Source organism: Chiloscyllium plagiosum, unplaced genomic scaffold, assembly GCF_037043375.1.
Source record: "Chiloscyllium plagiosum isolate Xiang-an unplaced genomic scaffold, Cpla_swu_hap1 HiC_scaffold_25, whole genome shotgun sequence".
In the NCBI taxonomy this organism is placed as follows: domain Eukaryota; kingdom Metazoa; phylum Chordata; class Chondrichthyes; order Orectolobiformes; family Hemiscylliidae; genus Chiloscyllium; species Chiloscyllium plagiosum.
The window spans coordinates 30,397,624-30,419,813 of NW_028270163.1; the positions used below are offsets into that span (position 1 = coordinate 30,397,624).

Below are 22,190 nucleotides of genomic sequence, written 5' to 3' on the forward strand. Positions count from 1 at the left end.
ACTGGCACATCCTGTCACTAAACATTCTCTTTCTTCTAATTCAGTGCATGTTACGTGTGTGGGATCACTATTTGCTCCATTATCAGATGAAAAATATCTGTTTGTGATCAACTTCCCAAATTTACTTGGTTCTGATGGATTTTCTGCATAATATAATCAAAGAGCTTAAAATGCACACTTAGAAACCATAGATAAAGTCTAAGGCTCCTTTTCAGCTCGTCTACAAAATGTTGCAAAGGAAAAGCTAATATTTTTGCAGTTACTGAAACTTTGGAAGCTTCTTCGCACACTTACAAAACACCCACAAATCTCAAGACATTACCAGAAGTCAGATAGCATGAGACTTGAGCCAAATCCCTAATAATATATCAAATTGCTTTCAAAGAATAAATTATTCCACACCTTTGTTAAATAACAGATGGATAAAATACAATTTTATCAAACATTGGTCACTGTTGTCAGGCCTTTTCTGTCCATAGTATACAAATCCATTGCACTTATTCCTACTAATCCATTGCATTCCATTGCAAAAACACAAAAAAGACTGGAACCTAATGGCACTTAAATATCAAATATATGAATTAAAGTGCAAGAGGAAGCACTTAAAATGAACAAAAATAATAAAAAGACAATTACAAATTAGTTCATCAAGTCTGCTTTATTGTATTATTTTGCGACAAGACAAGATGATCCCTAATCTTCCTTGTCCACCAAAAACCATGTACTTTAGCTTCCTGAGAGAGCAAAACACCAGATATTTTAAAAAGAGAACACCCCAGGCCAATTCCGGGAATAAAGAACTTTGGAAAATTCCTTTCTGACCTCTAAAGACAATCAAGACAAATCCAAGGAGATAACAATGGTATGCGGTATATTTCTCATCAACATTTTGCACTCAACAACATGGCCATCCTCCAAGAACTGGTCCCTTTTGAATGTCACAGTGAATTTGTGTTCACTGCGTGAGCTGGCAGCTCATATCCAAAGTAAAACGTCTTGATACCTTACCTGGTTTTAAGTTTAAGTGATTTAAGTTATTTCATCATACTGTCATTTGTTTAATTCAAATAATCTGTTCACATATACAACCTAGCTCCTACATCCTTTTAGCTACTTCAGTCATGTCTGCCTCATGTCTATGCTTTTCCAGAGCAAAATAATTCAGCTTTATGAGCTTATCATGGTAATAAAGGATTGTTAAATTATGTATTAATCTCGTGGCCCTCCTATGAACTTTTTATAGAGCTGCTATATCTCCCTGGTCCTTCTCAAGAAAACAAACACAACCTCTATGTTTTAACCAGGAAATGGCAAAGCAGCTAGCAGTCCATATTTGTAACACCATATCTGAAATTGTCTCATATATTTTCAATGAGATAAAGTTTTCTTAGACTCCACTCTATGTTTTGACTTCTTATTGCTGTTGCTATTCCATGCTGAGTTAACATACTTTCCACATAGTCTGAGGAAAAAGCTCTTATTTGGTTGTCAGCTTTTGTTTTGTCTTTAAAAGCTCACAGGCACAAACGGCAATGGGATCTGTCCACCAAATATCATTCTTAACTTCCAAGTCTCTTTGAGCTGGCTAGATTCTCCCCCATAGGGTCTTCCAGGAGTAAGCTCTCGCCAATCTGATGGAATGTGTTGGAAGATGACCAAATTGGGAAACTACTGATGCTGCTTAATAATCGACCTAGGAATCTTGCTCATTTCTAAATTTTGCAAAACATCTGGGAGACTCAGATAAGCTGATAAAATTTAATCACATAATTTTCTGGACTTTAAGATATCATGAAAACATAATACAATGTAAATAAGATCACACGCTTGTTTTAATTTATAGACTGTGACTATAGCCTTTTCAATACAATCTGAATACAATTCAAACCAATGAAAGATATCAGAAAACCTATATCAATAGCATGGATATTGCATTGCACAGAAAAACAGTAACAAAATAGGATAGGCTTTGTACTACTATATTGGAACATCAATGTGCTATGCTAAGGAATGCAACTCTCTATATTGTGATTAATTGTCACATTGGTGGTACTAGTGGTTGGCAGGAGCTTCTTTTTAATGGGTAAGAAAATCAATATTTACAGGAGAAGCAATGGCCAATGTGTTTTATTACTAAACTATTAAGCCAGAGACCCAAGTAATGTTCTGGTGACCTGGGTTCAAATCCCACCATACAATAACCAAAAGATCTGGAACTAAGAGCCTAACAAAGGTCATGTTGGGGAAAACCCCATCTGTTTCACTAACATCCTTTAGGGAAGGAAATCTGCCATCCCTACCTGGTCTGCCTACATATGATTCTAGACCCACAGGAATGTGGTTGACTCTTAACTGCCCTCTGGGTAATTAGTGATCGGCAATAAATGCTGGCCTAACCAGCAATGCTCACTTCCTGTGAAGGAATGAATAGTAAGAAAATATCTTGGAACTTTCTGATATTTGCTATGGACTGCCATTTATCTTCGTCTTCTCTGATAGGTGAGTTTCTTGTTGGCGATTCCCCTTATCTTTGACTTTCCAGAAGGGAAGGGGAAACTCAGGAATGCAATCAATTAACGCTGCATTAAAAGCACATGGCATCTGCCTGTCATCATGCTTGCATGCTTTTCCTAATTGCATTTGCCTTAAGAGCATTAGAGAAGAGAAACCATCTCTTGGTTGAATGGCATATTCATGGCTTCCCTGGACTGCCAAGTCACATACAGTCACATCTCCCCTACTCAGCACATCATCCTCAGAACTTCCTCATGTACAGACCAACTGACATTACTATCATGGATATCAACTCATCAAAGCCACCCTACATCTTGCCAAAAATATCATAAGTGTGATGAAGAGTCATTTAGACTTACCACATTAGCTTGCTTTCTTCCCACGGAAGCTGCCTGACCACACTGTGATATCCAGCAATTTTTGATTTCAGTTCATAAGTATTTGCAACATTAGTCCAATAATATTTTTAATTAAGACCTATTGTAAAGTTGAATGCGAATGTTTTGTACCATGATGCTCAATCCAGCTATGAAATAGCCTTGTCCAAAACCTCAAAAGCAGGAGGTCTAGATCATCCACAGGAGAAGTGCATAGTGCTGTTGGGTATCTATCATGGTTCAGAGCATGCTGTTGTCTCTCAAGGTGCCATTGTTCCAGCCTGGATGGCTGAGTTATAAAGCCTTTCATTAGAGCGTGATAGTGATTCATTGTATTTACATGCCAATCTGCTGCACAGTTTTAGGCAAAATCTGAATGCCTTGTAATTATGTGTAATCCTTTGAAAGCATTCTTCCTTTAAATGTAGGGCTCACACTTTTAAATAGCGAATAAAATAACCCCGCTCACTCGCTGTTCATATATCACCCAACAGGGCTCACCTCTAGCTCATTGCCTAATTCCACTCAAATGGATATTTGTGGGAGAGAGCTTTGTTTCATATTCTGGGTTCTGATGAAGTCATGTGCTTCATTATTAAGTATCTATTACAATATCAAAAGGGAGAAAAGAGGAAAAGTGGAATGGCTTACCTCAGGAATGGAACAAACTCAATGTAAGACTTGACTTGAAGTTTTCACTGTTTGATAATGTGGACTGTAATAAATGAGAAGCAGAATGCTAAGACAAATTATTTATTGGCATCTCTTTATCTCTGATATCATCTCTGGCCAACCACCCTATCTCTGGGATCTTCACAGCTTCCTTCAAATGAGTGTGAACAGTTTTAGGTCCTCACCACCTAATGCCAATTTCTTCTATCTGCTGTAGGCTGTTCTGCTTGAGGAATAATTACCTCCTGTACTTAAAAATGGTAATGACCTTTATTGCTATAAGGCAGAACAGTCCAAATAGATATTCACTGAAATGCACAGACAAGTAATTGCATCCCAAACAATGCAGTTGTATGAAGGATGCAAGTGCAGGTCAGAACATTTCTAGATGAAATCCAAAAAAAAAGACCTCATTGTGGCATAGGCGATGGTGGTAACTGGGTCAAGCAATTTATATACCATGAGAAGAAGTATATTCAATTGATTTTTTATTTGGAGATTATGGATGTCTCTTGTCAGCTGGCTTGACATTGTACAATCTTTCATCGCATTGACTAAATGGACACCCACACTTTTGCTGGGCACCTCCAATCATCTATCTATCATTTCTGCACTTGCGGTTGAAATTCTTTAGTTCCAGAAAGTTGTGTTCAAATTATGACCTCCTAAAATACCATTTCATTGGATCCACAAATCAGCAGGTGCATCCCGCCGTACTGGTGTACAGCAATTTCCCATGAAAATACTTCTCAATTTCGTGCAAAAAGAAGTTTTATTTGATGGCCGTTTTAAGGTGCTATAGGCTTTGATACTGCAAGGTTTTGGACTACCTGGTAAACAAGCTTACAATTTTCAAAGCTTGTTGCAACATTTAACCATATTCAGCTTCATCATTTTGTCCACGTACTTTGGACGACATCTCTCTCCCTGCTTCTTGATTTAAATTTGAAAATATTTCACGAGACAGTGAAGAAAGAGGAGGAAAATAAAAACAAAGGTGCCCTTAATGATGATGTTCAGAAAAGTTTTTTTAATATTTCAATTATCCTATGATGCATAATAGATTAGAAACAGTCAAAAGATTGTGCAACACAGTCAATTTTGCATTGAACTGGTTTACTCAGTTTTCATATTGCAATTCAAGAAAGACTGCTGCAATACAAAATCTTGATTCACTAATAATCCAGAAGAGCGTGGGGGAAGAATAACCCCATAGACTCAATTGCTCTGGGCTTCCTTTACCACATCCTTTTATTGCATTGCTTCCCCCATTTATCATTTTTACTACAAGGTTGCAATTAAATAACACTTGATCATTTCAACTATTGTCATTATGTAACTTTAAACATAGGTTATTTTCCAGTGCTCCTATCTGTGGAAAATATTTTGGATGGAAACCCCATAAATGAGAAGATAATTTGTCTTAACTTCAATTACATAGTATATTGCTAATAAATGTAGGTTTACAGTGCAAATGTGCAAATAATATACATATACTTTATCTTTAAACACTTTTACTTGATGGCCCATACCAAATAAGACTGTTTATTGCAGCAAATACTTTTGTTGTGTAGTGTTTGATATGTGAGATTGAGCAGCAAATTAGTAGAAAGAATAGCAATAAATGCATTTCTAGGTGTCAAACCTTTATAGAGTCATAAAGCTATACAGGCCTGAAGGGCTGAATGTTCTACTCCTGTTCCCACATCCTAAATTCATTTCTTCCTATATAATGTAGAGCAAATACTGTTTAGAAATTAAAATGACCATTCACTTCAGAGATACAAAGGTATAAAGCTGAACATCAGAGGGAACAGTGAGTTTACACCAAATTTGTTTTATCAGTATTAAATAAAGGCATTATAATCTTTAAAATTTGGAAGTTAAAACTTCCACTCAAACAATGGACAGTGGAATTACTTATGTGTTAATTGGAAGCATTACAATACTGTATAGAATGGTTTATAAGTTATTGTCATATTCCCGTTCTTCATATGTTTCTCTAATTTTGTATTATGAAATCAGAGCATACTCAATTTAGAAGGGACGTCTTGATAATTTTAATTTGTAATGCACTTTCATGAGAATCAAAGACTGTACAAAGGATTTAAATTCTAACATCAATTCAAAAGAAAGCTTCAGTGTTTGTAACACAACTAGTCAGAGCATTGATCCTTATTTCATTGTGAACTTTTGTACAATATTTGCACGGCATACTTTTTCTTGACCATTCTTGTGTTGAGGATTTTTAAATCTGATTGCAGTGATTGGCTTTCTTGTCCACTGACTAGAATCTTTTTGAACTTGTATTGAATGAATTTGGCAAGTGAACAAATGATACCTTGAAGTTCTAATTATTTTGTCCTTGTGTCAATGATGACTTGGGAAATTTTTGTTGGTTAAATATAATGAAGAATATCAAACCACATTCTCTGAGGGAAGAGTTGAGGCAGGTAGCACAATTTAAAAGGAAAGATTATGAGCAGCAAATGTACAGGCTGCATCACTATCTCAGTGAATCTCTTCTTTATTCCCCTTGTTTTATGTCCTCATTTACTCTGAAACTCTATTATTGTTGGTTTACGTTGCCTTTCCTTACCCATTGTTGTATGTTCCTCACAGCATGCGATTGCCATCCGGTGGGTGCAGCTGGCAAGACCTGTAACCAAACAACAGGTCAATGTCCCTGTAAAGATGGTGTGACCGGCATCACATGCAACAGATGTGCGAAAGGTTATCAGCAAAGTCGATCTCCCATTGCCCCTTGCATAAGTACGTGGACTAATCTTTTTGTCCCTCTAAGTAGAAATAGTTTTATAGCGTGGTCTGAATTGAAATTTGTTTAAGTCTGACAACGAGCTAGAAATGATTGGGTCCAAAGAAATTATCTTCATTTTTCTAAAGAGCCTAGACAAAGTTGTCCTTGTCCTTAGAAGCAAAGTTAATTGATACAGCAAACATTCTCATGGCCAACGGCAATAGTGCATCATCGATACCATGACTGTATACTTATATGGACTAGTTCAGACAGCCACAAAACATTCAAGGATTCAATAAGTCAGATGTAGCACTAGATTCTTGCTGCATTGCCCTGACTATGCATTTTTTTTCCAACCTCAAAAATTTGCATCATGACACAATATTACTTGGAATTCTGGCTCCCTCAGAGCTGAGTTACTGCTGAGGTAACCACAAATCATAGGAAAATTTTCAGTAAGAACAAAATGTGGACAAAACTCCACAAGATTAGTGGCCCCTTCTTCACCTGCTACATTGCAGCATTGGCTAGAAGTGAGAACTTTCCCAGCTATAGATTTTACTACAATCACCCTCAGTACCCACTGTGTTATCCATTGTCACGAGAGAGAACACATAACTTCATTTGATGTCGCATCTAGTGTATCTGCTATGAATCGAGGACGATCCCTATTCTGACCCCACCATGATTGCTCAGCAGTGAATGCAATTCTTGAAGTATAACACTGAACCATATGCAGTAGGAAACAAGATTTAGAAAGAATACCTTTAATGCAGTTAGATTCAGCATTCTGGTAGTGGTTCTGATTGTTCCTCTAGAAAAGAGGCATGTTTGGACAGTGAGCAAGAAGAGACTTAGGGTCAACTTCATGACCCTAAGCGAATAACCCTTGAAAGTCACTGTCTGCATATGAACATTAGAACTGGCCATTTGCCTGGAAGACCACATCTGCTGCAGGAAACTAAACTTAATATAAGGCATGACCTTTGAAGACTAGATGGATAATGTTAGCATTAGGTAGAGGTTCAGCTTCCATAAATGAAGTGCGCTGGCTTGCATGAAAGGACATTAGGACTTTAAACCATTAAATTCTAGTTGTGATATCAAAAAAGTTCAAAAGCCTGAACTGCCTGTATCAGGATGTGTTCAAATTAACTCCCTTTATAAGAGAAGATCTCATTCCCCTTCCCTGTGTTGGATTTGCCTGATTTTTATCAAGCTGGAAACATTTTGACCATGTGTCTCTTCATCAAGATAGGATTTTGCAAATTGAAAATGCTACAGATTTTTAATAAACTTTAGCTCATCTGAATTGTTTTAGAATCTAGAACTGGCAAGAAATTTATTTAGACCATATCAGCTTCACTCAGCCTTAGGATATGATTGGATATAAATCAATTGAAATGCATTCTGCACTAGATGTGTATAGCTAAAATAATTATGATTGATTGAAACTAGCTTAAAAGCATGAGTGTACACAGGTCAGACAGTGGCAACCATAATGTGATCCTTGTTTCTATAAGACTTGATTCTTTACTCTCACCTTTCAAACAGCCTTGCTTTATTTTTTTGGTGAATAACATAATGTCACTGACGTATACAATTGTGTTTGTTCTGATGTGCTGTGTGCCTCTGACAGAGTCAGAATGTGATCTCTTAACTTTCGGAATTTTGTGTGACCCTGTCTCTGGTACTTCATGCTGTCTACTTGTCTTCAAATGCAGAAACACTCAGCTTAAAAAAAATAGATCTAGGAGTTTAATCTCCACTTTTGAAATGAAAGTGCTCCTTCATGCATGGCCAATCTTAGTGCTGACTCAGTGCCAGAAAGGTGTAGGATTGAAAGAATCAAGTCTTGTTGGAGACAATATCCCAATTTGTTGTTATTCAACAGAAACTCCTGAGAATGAAGGAGGCAGAATTCCACAATTATTATAAATAAACATTTCAAATTAAGAATGTACACATGCTCTTTGAATTTGTAAAAGAGGTATCTACACAAAATACGTAATTTTTAAAGACCTTGAAATGTTTTGAACACTTGTGGATGATATATTGACGTCTCATTGCTGTTGCTTGCATTTCTTTCCCACAGAAATTCCAGTGGTCCCACCTACCACTGCTGCTAGCAGCACAGAGGAATCTGCCGGTAAGACTAGACGTATTATCTTTCTCACATGTAGTCTTCCCAGCTGGACAAACTCCCATAGTTTTGATATCTCCTCACTTTCAACTGAATGTTAACAAACCACAACAGCTGGCTGCGTGGCTATTCCTTTCCGCCGGTGATTTAAGCTTGGATATTATGTCTTATCTTAAGTTTTGCTCTGCTTGATGACAGTTTGGTATAACCGGCAAAGACAAAACATCAAGCAACTATCAGTTTGAAATTGTGCAATGTCAGTTGGAATAAAAAATGCATTCTCTCTACTACTTCCAGCTTAACTTCAACAGAAGTTCCAAATTAGGACAGGCGTTTGGAACTAAGGAAGCTTAAATATAGTGGCCAAGGTGAAGGATTTGATTTTCATCATCATCGTCTGGACTTAGAAGCTTAAATTATGAGTACAGGTTGTACAAACCTAGGTAATAAAAAACAGAAAGTGCTGGAAAAGTCTAGCCAGTCTGGCAGCCTCTGAAGAGAGAAAAAGAATTTAATTTTTGACTCAAATATATCATGTTCAGCTTGAAGCATTAATTCTGTTTTTCTCTTCACAGAGGCTGCCAGACCTGCTGAGTATTTTTCTTTCCAGTACTTTCTATTTTTATTTCAAACTTCTTTCATCTGCAACGTTTTGTTCATGTACTGGCCAAACTCCTGTTTTCTTGTATCATGACTAAGTTCCACATTTCTGGCTGCATCTTACAATGTCGCTCCTTCAGAAATGCTGAACAAGCCTGAAATACAATTGCTTCTTTGTCGTGCTGAGTTCTGTGGGGAAAATAAGCCACATTCCCTCTTTACAGCTCTGTCTGCCGTATTCTCGTAAGTGTTTATTCACTAACACTTTGAAAAGCTTTGGAACTTTTAAACCAATTTTCAGTGCGTTAGTGAATGGACCTATGAGTGAGGCAAGTCAGAAGTTCTGGGGGAGTCACTGGAAGTGGTTGGGGATGTCAGGGTTAGGGATGGGGGGTTTGTTGTCAGAAGGTCTTCATGAGTGCTTGAGGAATCAGTTCTGTTACTCTTATAAGCAGGAGTTGCACTAGATTTTTCTGTTTTGCATTTTAGGGGTCACAATTGAGTGAAATAAATTTACCATAGTCCAGGGAGACATTTTAGGATTGTAGAATTTCTTTTAGGTTTTTGGGGGATAAATTCGCATTAGACGTTCAAACTTCTCAAACAATTCCCATGGAGTTAATGAACGTTCTTTGGGTCACAACATATATTTTGCGTCCTGGATTCAGTCTTGAACTATTCGGAGCCTGGGAGATCCCAGTCTCTATTGCATTACCTTTGTTTGTATTGCTTTGGAAGATTGAAAGGTGACCTGATCCAGATCTATAAAATATTAACAGAATTTGTTGGGTTAGATTCACAAAACTATTTCATCTGGTGAGAGAGACAAGACAAAAAGGACCTGATGTTAGAGGTTGAGCAGAGTCATTCTGAGTAAAACTCAAGGAGCCCTTTTAAACATTAAGACTAGTGGAATTCTCAAACACTTTTCTTTCAAAAGGATGCTGAGATGATTGACGTGTCAAAAGTGAGATGTGAGGTAAGTGTGTCAAGATATGGAGTTAAAGTGGATTAACGGAGTTGAGACACCGATCAACCATGATCTAACTAAATGTTGGAGCAGGGCTGAGGAGCTGAATGCAGCTCTGCCTGGCAGTGTGAGGCAGAGTGCAGAAAGGACAATTCAGTGGGGAGTAAAGAATGCTAGTTACAGAGTCTGCCTTACATTAGTTGGGATGTTAGAAAGATTACAATCTCTGGTACCAATACATGAGACCCTTAACCAACTTTCCTTTTTGATTTCAATACCTAGGCATTAGGTAAAAAAACTAATTGTTTCAAACCATCCTGAGTTGTAGGTGGCAAATTAAGCATTGTAACTGATTCAACAACTTTAATAGGTTACAATATGATCCAATTCACAGCTCGACAGCAAGAACTATCAATATGTGAGAGGTCAGCACTTCTTGTTTGAGGGAATAAGATAAAACAATATTTTCTTCACAGATTTAATGTTCCAGTAGACTACCCCTTAAATCTCGGGCATTGAATGTCCTTCCAAAATTCAACAAGCTCCATCCTGCTGAGTATCTTTACAATGCTTGCTAATTAATATACAAGAGAATAACATAATGAGTCATGTATGGTCAAGAGCTTAGTTGGATAGGTCTGTAGTTGTGTTCAATTGTAGCTGAACCTATAGGTTTAATCTATGTAATGATATGCCAATTTCCTTTATTTCTCATTTTCACACAGAATAATGCATTAAATTATGGGACAAAAATTGATGACCTTTAGGAAATACTACCAAATAAAGAAAAACATAGACACCAACATCTCAACCAAAGGACATTGCTTTCCTAGTGATACAAATGAAAGCAAAGATTGGAAACCAGCTGAAGGATGGCACTCATTGCAAGGAAGCTTGGGAGAAGTGGGAAATAGATTCAGGGAAAAAACATTGGAAGGTGGTGCAAGTCAATCCCTTAGTAAATGTCCTGAGTCATTCTCTGCACAAGAATGTATCACAAGACCTCTCACTCTCTTATTCTCCTGCCCTCTGTCCCACATATGCTGATCTCTTTCCAGACATTTTCCATTTTCAGTAACATTTTACTTCCATCAATGTCTCTTTAACTGACACATACATGTTGCACAATACACTTACTTTTACTGTTGGGCAATAGACATTTCAAGCATAACTGTATGAAAATAAACTTTATTAACCAAACTCAATCAGCTGGTCTTAGTGCTATTGCACACATATGACTACCATTGTTCAGTCGTTCTGATCAAATACCTGAACTTGGAAATGGTTTAGTCCAATATTGAAGTGAATGGGCTCAATTAAATTACATTATTCAACATAGTAATGGACTTTACAAAAAGGAGAGATGTAATTGAAATATATAAGCTTCTTAGGTGTGCAGGTTGGCAGGGTGGGGAGGTACAGTGGCTCGCAATGCTTCCTCAGTGCCAGGAATCCAGATTCGATTCTAATCTTGGGCAACTGTCTGTGTGGCGTTTGCTCGTTCTCCCCATGTCTGTGTGGGTTTCAATTGGGTGCGCTGGTTTCCTCCCACAGTCCAAAAGGTGTGTAGGTTAAATGGATTGGCCATGCTAAATTGCCCTGTAGTGTCCATGGTTATGAAAGCTATGTAGATTAGTTATGGTAAATACAGGGATAGGTGAGGTAGTTCTGGGTGGGATGCTGTTCGGAGGGTCAGTGTAGACTCAATGGGATGAATGGCCTTTATCTGCACTGTAGGGGTTCTATGATTCTATGACACTGTATATGCCAAGAGGTTGTTTCCCTTGTTAGAGGATCATGGACCAGAGGGTATAATCTCAGAGCAAAGAATAGCCCAGAGATGAGGAATTTCTTCTCTTAGAGGTTAGTGAATCTTTGGAATTCTTTACCGCATGTAAGCTGTGTCATTGAGTACACTTGAGGATAAGATAGACAGATTGCTAAGCAATAAGGGGATCAAGGGTTATGGGTAGACTCAGGGGCCAAATGGCCTCCTTGTGCTCCTACATCTTATGGGTCTTAGTGTGTGTTAACATAACAAAGAAATTCATACAAGCATATTAAGTGTAGGTGCACTCATACCTAAACACTTTAGACTTATTATATTAATATGAATTGGTGAAATTATTAATTTTGATTGCAGAAGACTGACAGAAACAGAACATTAAGAAACATTTATATTAATTATGTTGCACAAACTTATTGCACAATTCTCACTTTCTGGAAGTTAAGCAGGGGTTAACCTGCCTTCATTCAAGCAGACTGCTATAAATGGAAATTACTTCTTACACCATATAAAACACTGCTGTATTTATGATGTAATTACTAGATGAATTCATACATTATGAAACAGCTAATCTCAGTAGAAACATTGAGTGATTCTCACGGTCCCTTCTCATAATATCCAGAGGCTAATACAAGTCTCAGCAGACTTTGCAACCAGATACTGAATACTGGAAACAGACATTGACTACTCAAAGAACCTTTTAGAAGAAGGTCATATTATTAACATTTGAGGGGATAATGGTACTTCTTCCCTTCTTGAAACGTTACCATTTACACTCAATGCAATCCTAGTTGCCAGTAAGCTATGGGTTCTATATAAGGTACGACTTCAATTTTATACCCAGTAAGATGATACTGTACATTGAATTTCCTCAGGCCAGAAAATTAGATTGGGGTGTTGTGTAGGGATCAAAGCAGGAAGAAACAGCAATGGGTGTGACAGAAAGAAATGGAATCTTAAGAATTATGGTGCAGAAATCCTGCAACACTGAAGGGATGGTTAAGGATTATTTCTCTCTCCAATCCTCAAGTAAGGCCAATGTTTTCTTTTGCAATGATGACCCTCAAACTTTTCTGCAATATGACATCAGTGCAAACCATATTTCAGGTAATCATGGTCCTAACTGCTTGTTGCAAGATGAATTTTGTTCTTGAACAATTCTCTGCATTCTGATTCAGATGAGAATTGGATCATGGGAGACCAGTCACATAGTGCTAAGACTTCTAAACCACTAAACAATGTGGGCAATGGTGGGTCAGTTGAGAAAATATGATGAGATTGTAAAAATGAGATTCCATCATTGAGAAAGGAAAGGCTGATTTTCTACCCAAATGAGAAGAGAATCTCACTAATAATAGCTAATTTGTGTGTATTAACACTCATTATCTATTCTCACCTCATTTGTATGCAATTTTCTATTCTCATACATAATAGAGAAACAAGATAACAACAATTCCCAACATTAAAGTCAGAGGAGGTACCCAGCAGCTTGTCACTTGCTTCCTACTTCAGTCCTCCACCTTGGCTGGAAGTCCCAGTCTATGGGCAGCATTAACAGTGAACTCCCACAAATACCTGCCCATGGAGATTGGCATTAAAAATGCACTAGACTCACTACACCATTATGTCAAATCATTACTCATTCATAATACAGTTCACTACTGCACTTCCACTGCACTTTGGAGTCAAACCAATACGCTTCATTGTAATGCTCATACTAAGCCACTTTGGACATAGGGTGAGGTTCCCATCCCATGCATCAGATCAAGGTGCATATCAGGGGTCTTCTAACTACTATGTGGATAAAGGAAATCCTGGAAAGTTCCAGCAGTGATGAGTACTTCCATTGTTTGTGAGCATAAGATAATTCGAGTGCGGCATAGTACACACATAAGGATAGTGTGAGAAAACTCACTGGAGCTCAGAGAGAAAAACCTTACATGGATGTCCCTGAAATTGACACTTAGCTGATTTTTTACTAAAGTTCAGATCATAATCTCTGAACCTATCTTCCAGGAAAGAAAAATGTCATCTCTTAAAAGCAGGGACAAGGAAGAAAGAACCAAAATAAATATTAATATAACAAAAATTAAATAGGAACTCGGTGGAATAGATATGCAGTAAATTAAGAACAGAAAGCAAAAAATGGTGTAGCAAAGCCTGAGAAAACAAAGCAGAGTGAAGAATAGAAAAGCAACATCCTGACATCTGGGAATATAACATCCGTCTCTGGGGCTAACTAGTCTCGCTTAAAATATACAGCTGGCATTTTCAGAAAATGTTCTTTGTACCTTCATCAAATTTTAGGTGTGGGCTGACTATGTTAGAACACTGACCCAATTATGGAGTGATCCCATTTAATTAAGTACCCCATTATTTTACAGACTGTACAATTTACTCCAAAGAAGATTGCATGCTATGCCATGTTCAACTCAAACACTAGGCTTTCCAGAGGAAAGGGTTGCTGATTAACTGCAATTGGACCTGGCTTTCATCAGGGAATTAACTCACCTGATACAATTCCAGGAATTTGTTCATTGTACAATTTTCACTTGGCCAGCAATTGGCCAAATTTAAATCTTGGTCTTCAGGAGAATTTATCATATCATCTTCTTGATTATATTCAATGTGCAAATATGAAAGTCTGGACTTTCTAAAGTTCCAGTGTTAACTTCAGTTTTATCCTTCAACAATTCTTTATTACTAGAATGCATTTTTTTTCCCATTTAATTATTTTTGCATCAATGAATGTAAATTTAAAGCTACTTCTATTCAGCAGCACATCTTGATGCATTGCTCCTTATGGAATAAAATCATCATGAGCACTTTACAAATAGATTGGTGGACAATAAGTGAGATTAAAAGAGGGTTGTAGGGCTCTGGTAGTGCAACAACTCTGAACCAGGAGGCCCAGTTTCAACTCCCTTCCTGCTCCAGAGGTCTATAACAACAAGTTGATTAGGAGAATAATTAGGAGAAGGGAAATGATTTGATGAATGAATTTGGGGGAACCTTTTGAAGATAGTGGAGCTGCAGTAATTTTCTCAGTAAGAGCACTGGTGCCAATACTACAGCCTAGAGTCCCAGAAATGGGCATATCTGGAGCAGCCAAATGAGAAGAGAATCTCACTAATAATAGCTAATTTGTGTGTAATAACACTCATTATCTATTCTCACCTCATTTGTATGCAATTTTCTATTCTCATACATAATAGAGAAACAAGATAGCAACAATTCCCAACATTAAAGTCAGAGGAGGTACCCAGCAGCTTGTCACTTGCATCCCACTTCAGTCCTCCACCTTGGCTGGCAGTCCCAGTGTCTATGGGCAGCATTAACAGTGAACTCCCACAAATACCTGTCTATGGAGATCGGCATCAAAAATGCACTAGACTCACTACATCATAACGTCAAATCACTTACTCTAAGGAGAGCCTTGTCATCTACTTTGCACAGGATGTCATTAATACCAGGGTATACCTTAGATTCCACTGAATCACAGGTATGCCGGAGTCCAGCAAAGTCACAACTTGTAACATTGCTCAGCGATTTTCTGCATTTTCAACATCACATGTCCAGTTAGTGCCCTCTGCTAAAGTTTCCCACTAGGCATATGCCCAGTACGATAAGAGAATCATTCTAACTGCCCAGCTATAGCACTATTTAAAGGGATCAGTATGGGACCTTGAGTTGAGATCATTTTTACTTTCTTCTTCTCAGGCCAGTGAGTGGAAGTACTATGATCAGTGTTGCTGAAAAGCATTATTGGCATCACAGAATAGTGCAGGGGATCATCAGTTACACGCTTATGGCTCCATAGATGGTACATCTCAACAGGGAGCTGTACTGGATTTGCAAGGGCTTCACTTCTTTGATATACAATTGGTGTATAATCATGCACAGGGCATGTTGGTAAATAACCACCATCCTGGCAAGAGCCACCATACCAGAGTCCAGTGACAGTCAGCCATTCCCACCCCCTTGAGACCATTACAACTGGCCAGAGGGTTCCTGCTTGCTGACAAGGGCTACATATGCCATACATGGCCCATGACTCCCCTTAATCACTTAAACACATATGGAGAGTGTACATGCATCAAGATCCGTGCTGGCAGCACAGTTGTCACAGAGTCATTAGTATTCTCAACCACAACTCTGAGTTCATGGTGAATGAAGAGAAGAAGATGGTGGTGGTGGAGGGGGACGGCGGTGGTGAGGAGATGGAGGGGGCACAAGGAGATGGGCTGGTGGCAAGGGTTTCATGGTGTGGGGAAAGAGAAGAGGCAGCTAGACTCCACCAGCTCTGAGCTGGCCATCATTGAGCAGTTAACCACACCCCAATTCCCATAGAATTAACACTGCCATTCCCAGTATGCTGCATTTCCTTACCTTTCCATCCCACAGACTATCACTGTATCCTTTTGACCAATACCCTGGTATTAATGACATCCTGTGCAAAGCAGATGACAAATTCAATAATATGCACAAAAATTAATGTATAATTCTTTTGCACTTCCTTCATCTGGCAGGGGGTTTACCTTACTGGGTGCTCTTACACAGAGGCCACAGCATGGCTGGTGGAAAGCTGATGATGTTCACTGAAAGCGATTTCAGCAGTATCGACTTTCAGAACACCCCTGAGCAGCTCTAGGTATTAACGACTCGACATCAGGCTGTAGCACTTCATATGGGTAATAATAGTGTGGATTGGCCAGCAAATAGGCAAGGGGTTTGTTCCAGTGGCAATAGTGGGAGGGTAAAAACTGCCCTCCTGAGAGAGCAAAGCAGGCTTGTGCACCATGAAGCCCATGCCACTCCCCCACTGCCAAGGCCGGACGATCCAAGCAGTCTATTGGAGGACAGTTTACAATGTATTGCAATGTATCTCCATTCTCCTTTGTGTATTGGCATCTCCACAAGAATAGCATTGATCTCAACTATGATATGGCATCAAGCTGGGCTAACAGAATAACTAGCATGGATCTCCTAACCTCAGCTTGAGCTTCCATGACACTGCTAAGATGTAAATGATTTCTGCCTGTTCCACAATGGAAGCTGAGATATTGGTCTGTAAATGCTGCTGGATGCACCAGCGCTATTATGGTAATGGTGATCACCTACAATAGAAAGAATGTACTCCAAGTTCTTCCCAAAGCCCCGTGCAAAGTTGGAATTGGGTTCCTCCATATTCCTAGAAAATGACAACAGGCTACTGCAAACTTTCCAATACTCCAAGCATCTCAGTGTGTGTGTCCATCAGCCTTTCGCTGTCCATCTTCCCATCAAAGTTCTCAAAGGACAGCACGGTGGCTCAGTGGTTAGCACTATTGCCTCACAGGGCTCCTCGGGCAACTGTCCATGTGGAGTTTGCAAATTCTCCTCATGTCTGCATGGGTTTCCTCCAGGTTCTCTGGTTTCCTCCCACAGTCCAAAGATGTGCAGGTTAGGGTGGATTGGCCATGCTAAATTACCCATGGTTTTCAGGGATGTGTAGGCTAGGTGGATTAGCCCTGGGAAATGCAGGCTTCCAGGGACAGGGTGGAGGGAATGGGTCTGGGTGGGATGCTCTTCGGAGGGGGAGTGTGGACTCAATGGGTCTGCTTCCACACTGTAGGGATTCTATGATATTCATCTGAATTGTTTTGCATTAAAAATTATGGAATTGACACACCCCTTCCCACTGGCTCAGCTGAAGCCAATCTATGCCCACTGATTCACCATAGTCTATCCCACCTCTTTATAACCTTCTAGTGCCAGTATCTGAGCTGGTAGCTGACAGTGTCAGATCAAGTGACAGTGCAGCTTTTATCTGACGTCTGCTTTTGCTCCCAACTTTATATAAAGCTGAGTTCATGAAATCAACTCACTTGACAATGATGGGGCTTATTGGTGTATGGGAATTGATCTTGATGATTGAATTTATTGAACGATGGAAGCAAGGAGAATGGTATTTCAGAAATTGATTCTTAAGGTACAGAATGAGAGAGCAGTTAATAGTGAGCATGAATATTGAGGGATGTAGCAGGGAAACCTTCCAGAGGTGTAAGAAATATTCTAACAGATGCAATGTGAAAAAAGATCAGCTCATGGTTAGAAAGAGATTGCATATGACCAAATTCATTCTCAGAAGGAAATGAAACCAGGTAGCCAAGGAGATCAATTTAAAGTGGCTGTTCCTGATTCCCTGGCAGTTTTGCCACAAGACATCTAATTACTTCATTTGTGTGGTCAAGGTGCATGCATCGTAAAGTGACATACCCTATCCACCAGAACACTAGATTAGGTGTTTCTCACCTCACCCATAAAATCCACACTGGAGGGCTTCCTCTTCCAGGGCAAAGGCATAAAGCCACATATTCATGTTCATACAGTTCTACTGATGTCCACCTTGCATTGAGCTCTTGCAACTTCCTCAGACCTCTAGCTGTTCAGATATGGCAGGCACATCACCCGAACACAGTGGCAACATGATCACTGACATTCTGCTCTGTCTGTCCCTTTACGATAAAGGGAGCAGAATGGAATTGATGGGATCCTGAAATTCTTGAATCTCCTGAATCCTACAGAGGAAATTGACCTCAACATTACAAAGCAATATCGCCTGAATTCAGAAGATGATTGTGGCTTACACCCTTCTCAAATCCCAGTTTGCCCTCAATCTGCATTCTGGTGCAAGAAACAAAATGTTGTGACCGTGAGCTTTCCAGCCCACTCCACTTCTGTTCCCCAAGTCTTCCCTCTTCTAGTTTAGGAATTTCAGATATCTGGCTCAGCTTTGACCCAACCGGCAGAGGAGAGAAAGGAGCACCTCAGCATTGATGAGGAGACCCTGTTTCTTCATCTGACACTCACAGCCACTAGCTCAGTTCATCAGCTAAGGCACTGCCCATATCTTAGAGGCTAGAAAAGAGGTGGGATCAGCACACAGAGAGTCACTGGGCCTGCGTGGGCTGCAGCCAGATCAGGGGAAAGGCTAGTTCATGAGCCAGCTCATTAAGGACACAGTCACAGATGAGTTCTCCTACAAAGAGTCTCAACAGAGTGGCACACAGGAAAACACTGATAGGTACGTCCACTAAGGTGTACATTGGCTGACCAGGCAAAGAGTCTCTTGTCAGATTGAGGATTCTGGCTCCAAGCTAGCAAAAGATTTAATATAAAGCTTGTCATCTCCATACCTCTGCTCCATTTCCCTGTCATGCTGCAAATCCTGACAGTGCAGACTATCCTACCTTACTTGCCAGTTGCAGTCTTAATGTCACTGAACACTCCATTTTTCTTGTGACAATGCAGTAACATGATCTTCCAAATCCAAGAACTCACCAGGACACCTTTTGGCAGAAAGCATTCCACAGTAACTTCAGAATCTTTGCACCAGCAATTTGGTTGCCTGGCCCTTTCAGCAGAATGCTCTTGCAGCTGAATGCATGTGCTTTAGTGAATGATAAACATATATGCTGAATGGAGCTTTGTGTCCAAGTTTGTAAATAGAGCATCATATCATCAGGGTTGTGTGAGGTCGTGACAGCAGCAGGGCAGAGGTTTCTGGGGCACAATGGGTTGCTCTTCTCAGCAGAGGGCAATGTCCAGGTCATGCTGGAAACAGCTAGAGATGCGGCATCCAATGGGTTTCTGACCCCCATTATTTTGTTTTTAGATTTATGGCCGTGTTCAGATTTCTATAAATGACAAGCAACAATCTACAAATGGAACTGCATGCAGTTGACATCATGGCTTCACATTCACCCGCAAAGTGACAAGGGTTACACTATGGTGGTGAAAAACAACAAACTAGCAACTGCTACTTTATACAATCCTCATTCAGACAAATCATCATTCACATTATTTTAAATATTGTTACTGATTGATAGATATGACTTCCATTGCACATATAGTCTTAGCTTTCATAATCAGAAAAGAATGATATGCATTCTGTTAAATAACCTTTAAAAAACCCTACTCACATTAAATACTTCACCGATGTGCTAAGTGACTTCTGTTGACAGCAAGAACACACCAACAGTGTTAAGAGCAAGGCCTCTCCTGATAAAATCAGATCCATTTAACATGCTTTTTAATATACTTTTTGCCTACATACTTTCTCAACATTGTCTCCCTGAGTATGGGTGCCACTTGCTACCCAGTACCTCACTCAAGCAGCCAGTTTGGTGGCAACAGAATTCCCAAGGCGGGGTAACAGGGGGAGAAACCTCACAGACTGATCCTGGAAGTTAAACATTTGAACTGCAGTGGAGAAAAAAAAATGCCCTTTCGCATCACTTTACATATTCATCTAGAATTCAACTTCACAAAACTGTTATCCCGAACTTTAAAACTTTACCTCAACAATCCTGTAATCTATAATAAAACCCAAATGTATTCCTGCCTAAATCTCGAACATTTTTCACCAATTTTCTCCACTGCTTAAAATATACACAATGTTTAAATTTTCTCATTGGTAAATCTGATCAAATCTGTAGTTTTCAGATCACTACGGACAAGTTAGGGGAATGGGCCAGTTGTGGCAGATGTTTTTTCAATTGTAGATGGATGTTGTGACATATATTTGGGGGCTTAAGAAATTCCAGACTGGCATACCAATTAAATATAAAAGATAAGAGTAATTGAAGGTGTTGAAGCACTTTCAGGTTGTAGATGAAGTAAATGGGATATTTGAATGCATTACTTGGATACTACTTAGATTCAGCAAGACCTTGTCCTTCTGCACTGAGTTTTGTTCTTCCACATAGTGATTGATGTTAAGACTCCAGAAAAGTTACAAAAGAAAGTTATCAGGTTAATACTTTGCCTTTGAGCTTTAAATATGAAGGCAGATTTCAAGGTTAGTGTTATTTACTTTGGAGAAATAAAATTAGTATCATTGAGGTTATTAAAATAATGGAAGGATTGGACTATGGGGGTGGGTAGGTTATGCTTACAAAACTTGTGGCAAAGAGTTGTGTTAGGTGCCAGGAAACACTTATTTTTGCAGAAAGGCATCCCCCTCTGGAACAGTTTACCAAAATATGTGCTGGGCAAGGAGTTGTTACAGTCCTTTGAAGAGGAACTTAAGAAGTTCCTTAGAGAAGCGGGTGTATCGATCATATAAAAGTTGTTTGCTGTCATTATTCCATTGACCCTGGCACATTGTATTCAGGAAGTGAAAGGTAGAAAGGAATTGTCCAACTTTTCTTCCTGAATTGGCAATAGGACTTTTCTTTAGCATTCTTTGCTTTGTCTCTCCCAGGAAATATAATAAGGGACTAATAAATCATGTGTATGTTTACACCATTGTCAGGTGCAATCTGCTTGATGACTGTATTTTGACATACTTTCCTTTTGTAGTTTCAATGCTTAAAATGGGACATAATGCATTCTGTTTACTTTGAAACCAGCTTATTAAAAGGGATACATTTGCTCTTGCATTCTAAGAGCAAGAGTGCACAAATAATCTGGTTTCCATTTTTATCAACAATGAATGAATTGGCTTCAGATCAGCTACTAGATTAAGTATGACACAACCTAATCAAGCCTCCCCATCCTGGGGCCAGATCCAAACCATTAAAATTGCTTATAGTCAATAAAACAGATGAAAAACTTGTCTCAACTCCACATTTTTATGGATTCAGATGCAGATGTCTTGTCATGAAATGTTTTGCTATTTTGCTTTTCCTTCATTTGTCTCTCCTTTACTTTTAAAATCTTTTTCATATGGTCAAGGAAATAAAAAGAAATGCATTTCTATAACACGCATTTCTATAACACCTTTCATGGCCTCAGGATGCCCCAAGATGCTTTATTACTAAAGTATTAAAATGCAAAATATTATCCTACGATTCTTTCGTTTGGTAACTGGGATATTAATTTCCCTTTGCTGTTGGTTTCTGTGGGATTATAAGTTACCCTCTTCAAGTCTCTTGCTTCCAGAGGCAGTTTGGACTCAGACTCAGGATTTACAAGACAGACCTAACTTTCTAATGATGGCAAAAATGGGATTGAGATTTCCCTTGGCAGAGAGTTATCTGCATTTACAGATAAGAAGTGAATTACATCGAATTTCACAAAAGAAGTCCTTCTCTCTGATTTTAATGAGCCAGTACCTTGTCAAGGGAATTTTGCTTGTAAAGTAATTGGCTTGGAAACTGCATATTGTGACATGTGGGCAGCACTGCTACACTGGATACTGAAAACTTGAAGGTACTGCCATGGGATATGCACCAAAAAGGCAAGATACTATTAAGTGGACATATATCACATGGTCTCATTTTCTCACCTCAACTTGCTTTTTTGGAAAGTCAGCATTAATTCAGTGTTTAATTGTAATTGTCCCAGTTACCAAACGAAAGAATCGTAGGATAATATTTTACATT

General features: G+C 38.9%; 1 protein-coding gene and 1 long non-coding RNA gene across 3 annotated transcripts in view; one reads left to right on the top strand and one right to left on the bottom strand.

Annotated features, from left to right (window-relative positions):
- Positions 1–5,256, bottom strand: part of LOC148145310 (uncharacterized) — a 47,767-nt gene extending 42,511 nt beyond the window's left edge. Inside the window, exons 1-2 of the long non-coding RNA XR_015761405.1 lie at positions 5,209–5,256; positions 3,543–3,606 (exon numbers count right to left, since the gene is read on the bottom strand). This is a non-coding gene — a long non-coding RNA (uncharacterized LOC148145310). The remainder of the gene's footprint in view (positions 1–3,542; positions 3,607–5,208) is intronic.
- The window catches only part of ntn1a (netrin 1a), a 214,240-nt gene that overhangs the window by 139,928 nt on the left and 52,122 nt on the right, over positions 1–22,190 (top strand). Inside the window, exons 4-5 of one of the 2 annotated variants that reach the window (XM_043714647.2) lie at positions 6,186–6,335; positions 8,417–8,470. In XM_043714647.2, coding sequence (XP_043570582.1) covers positions 6,186–6,335; positions 8,417–8,470 — 204 coding nt within the window. The remainder of the gene's footprint in view (positions 1–6,185; positions 6,336–8,416; positions 8,471–22,190) is intronic. The other variant, XM_043714648.2, reaches the window with a different exon arrangement.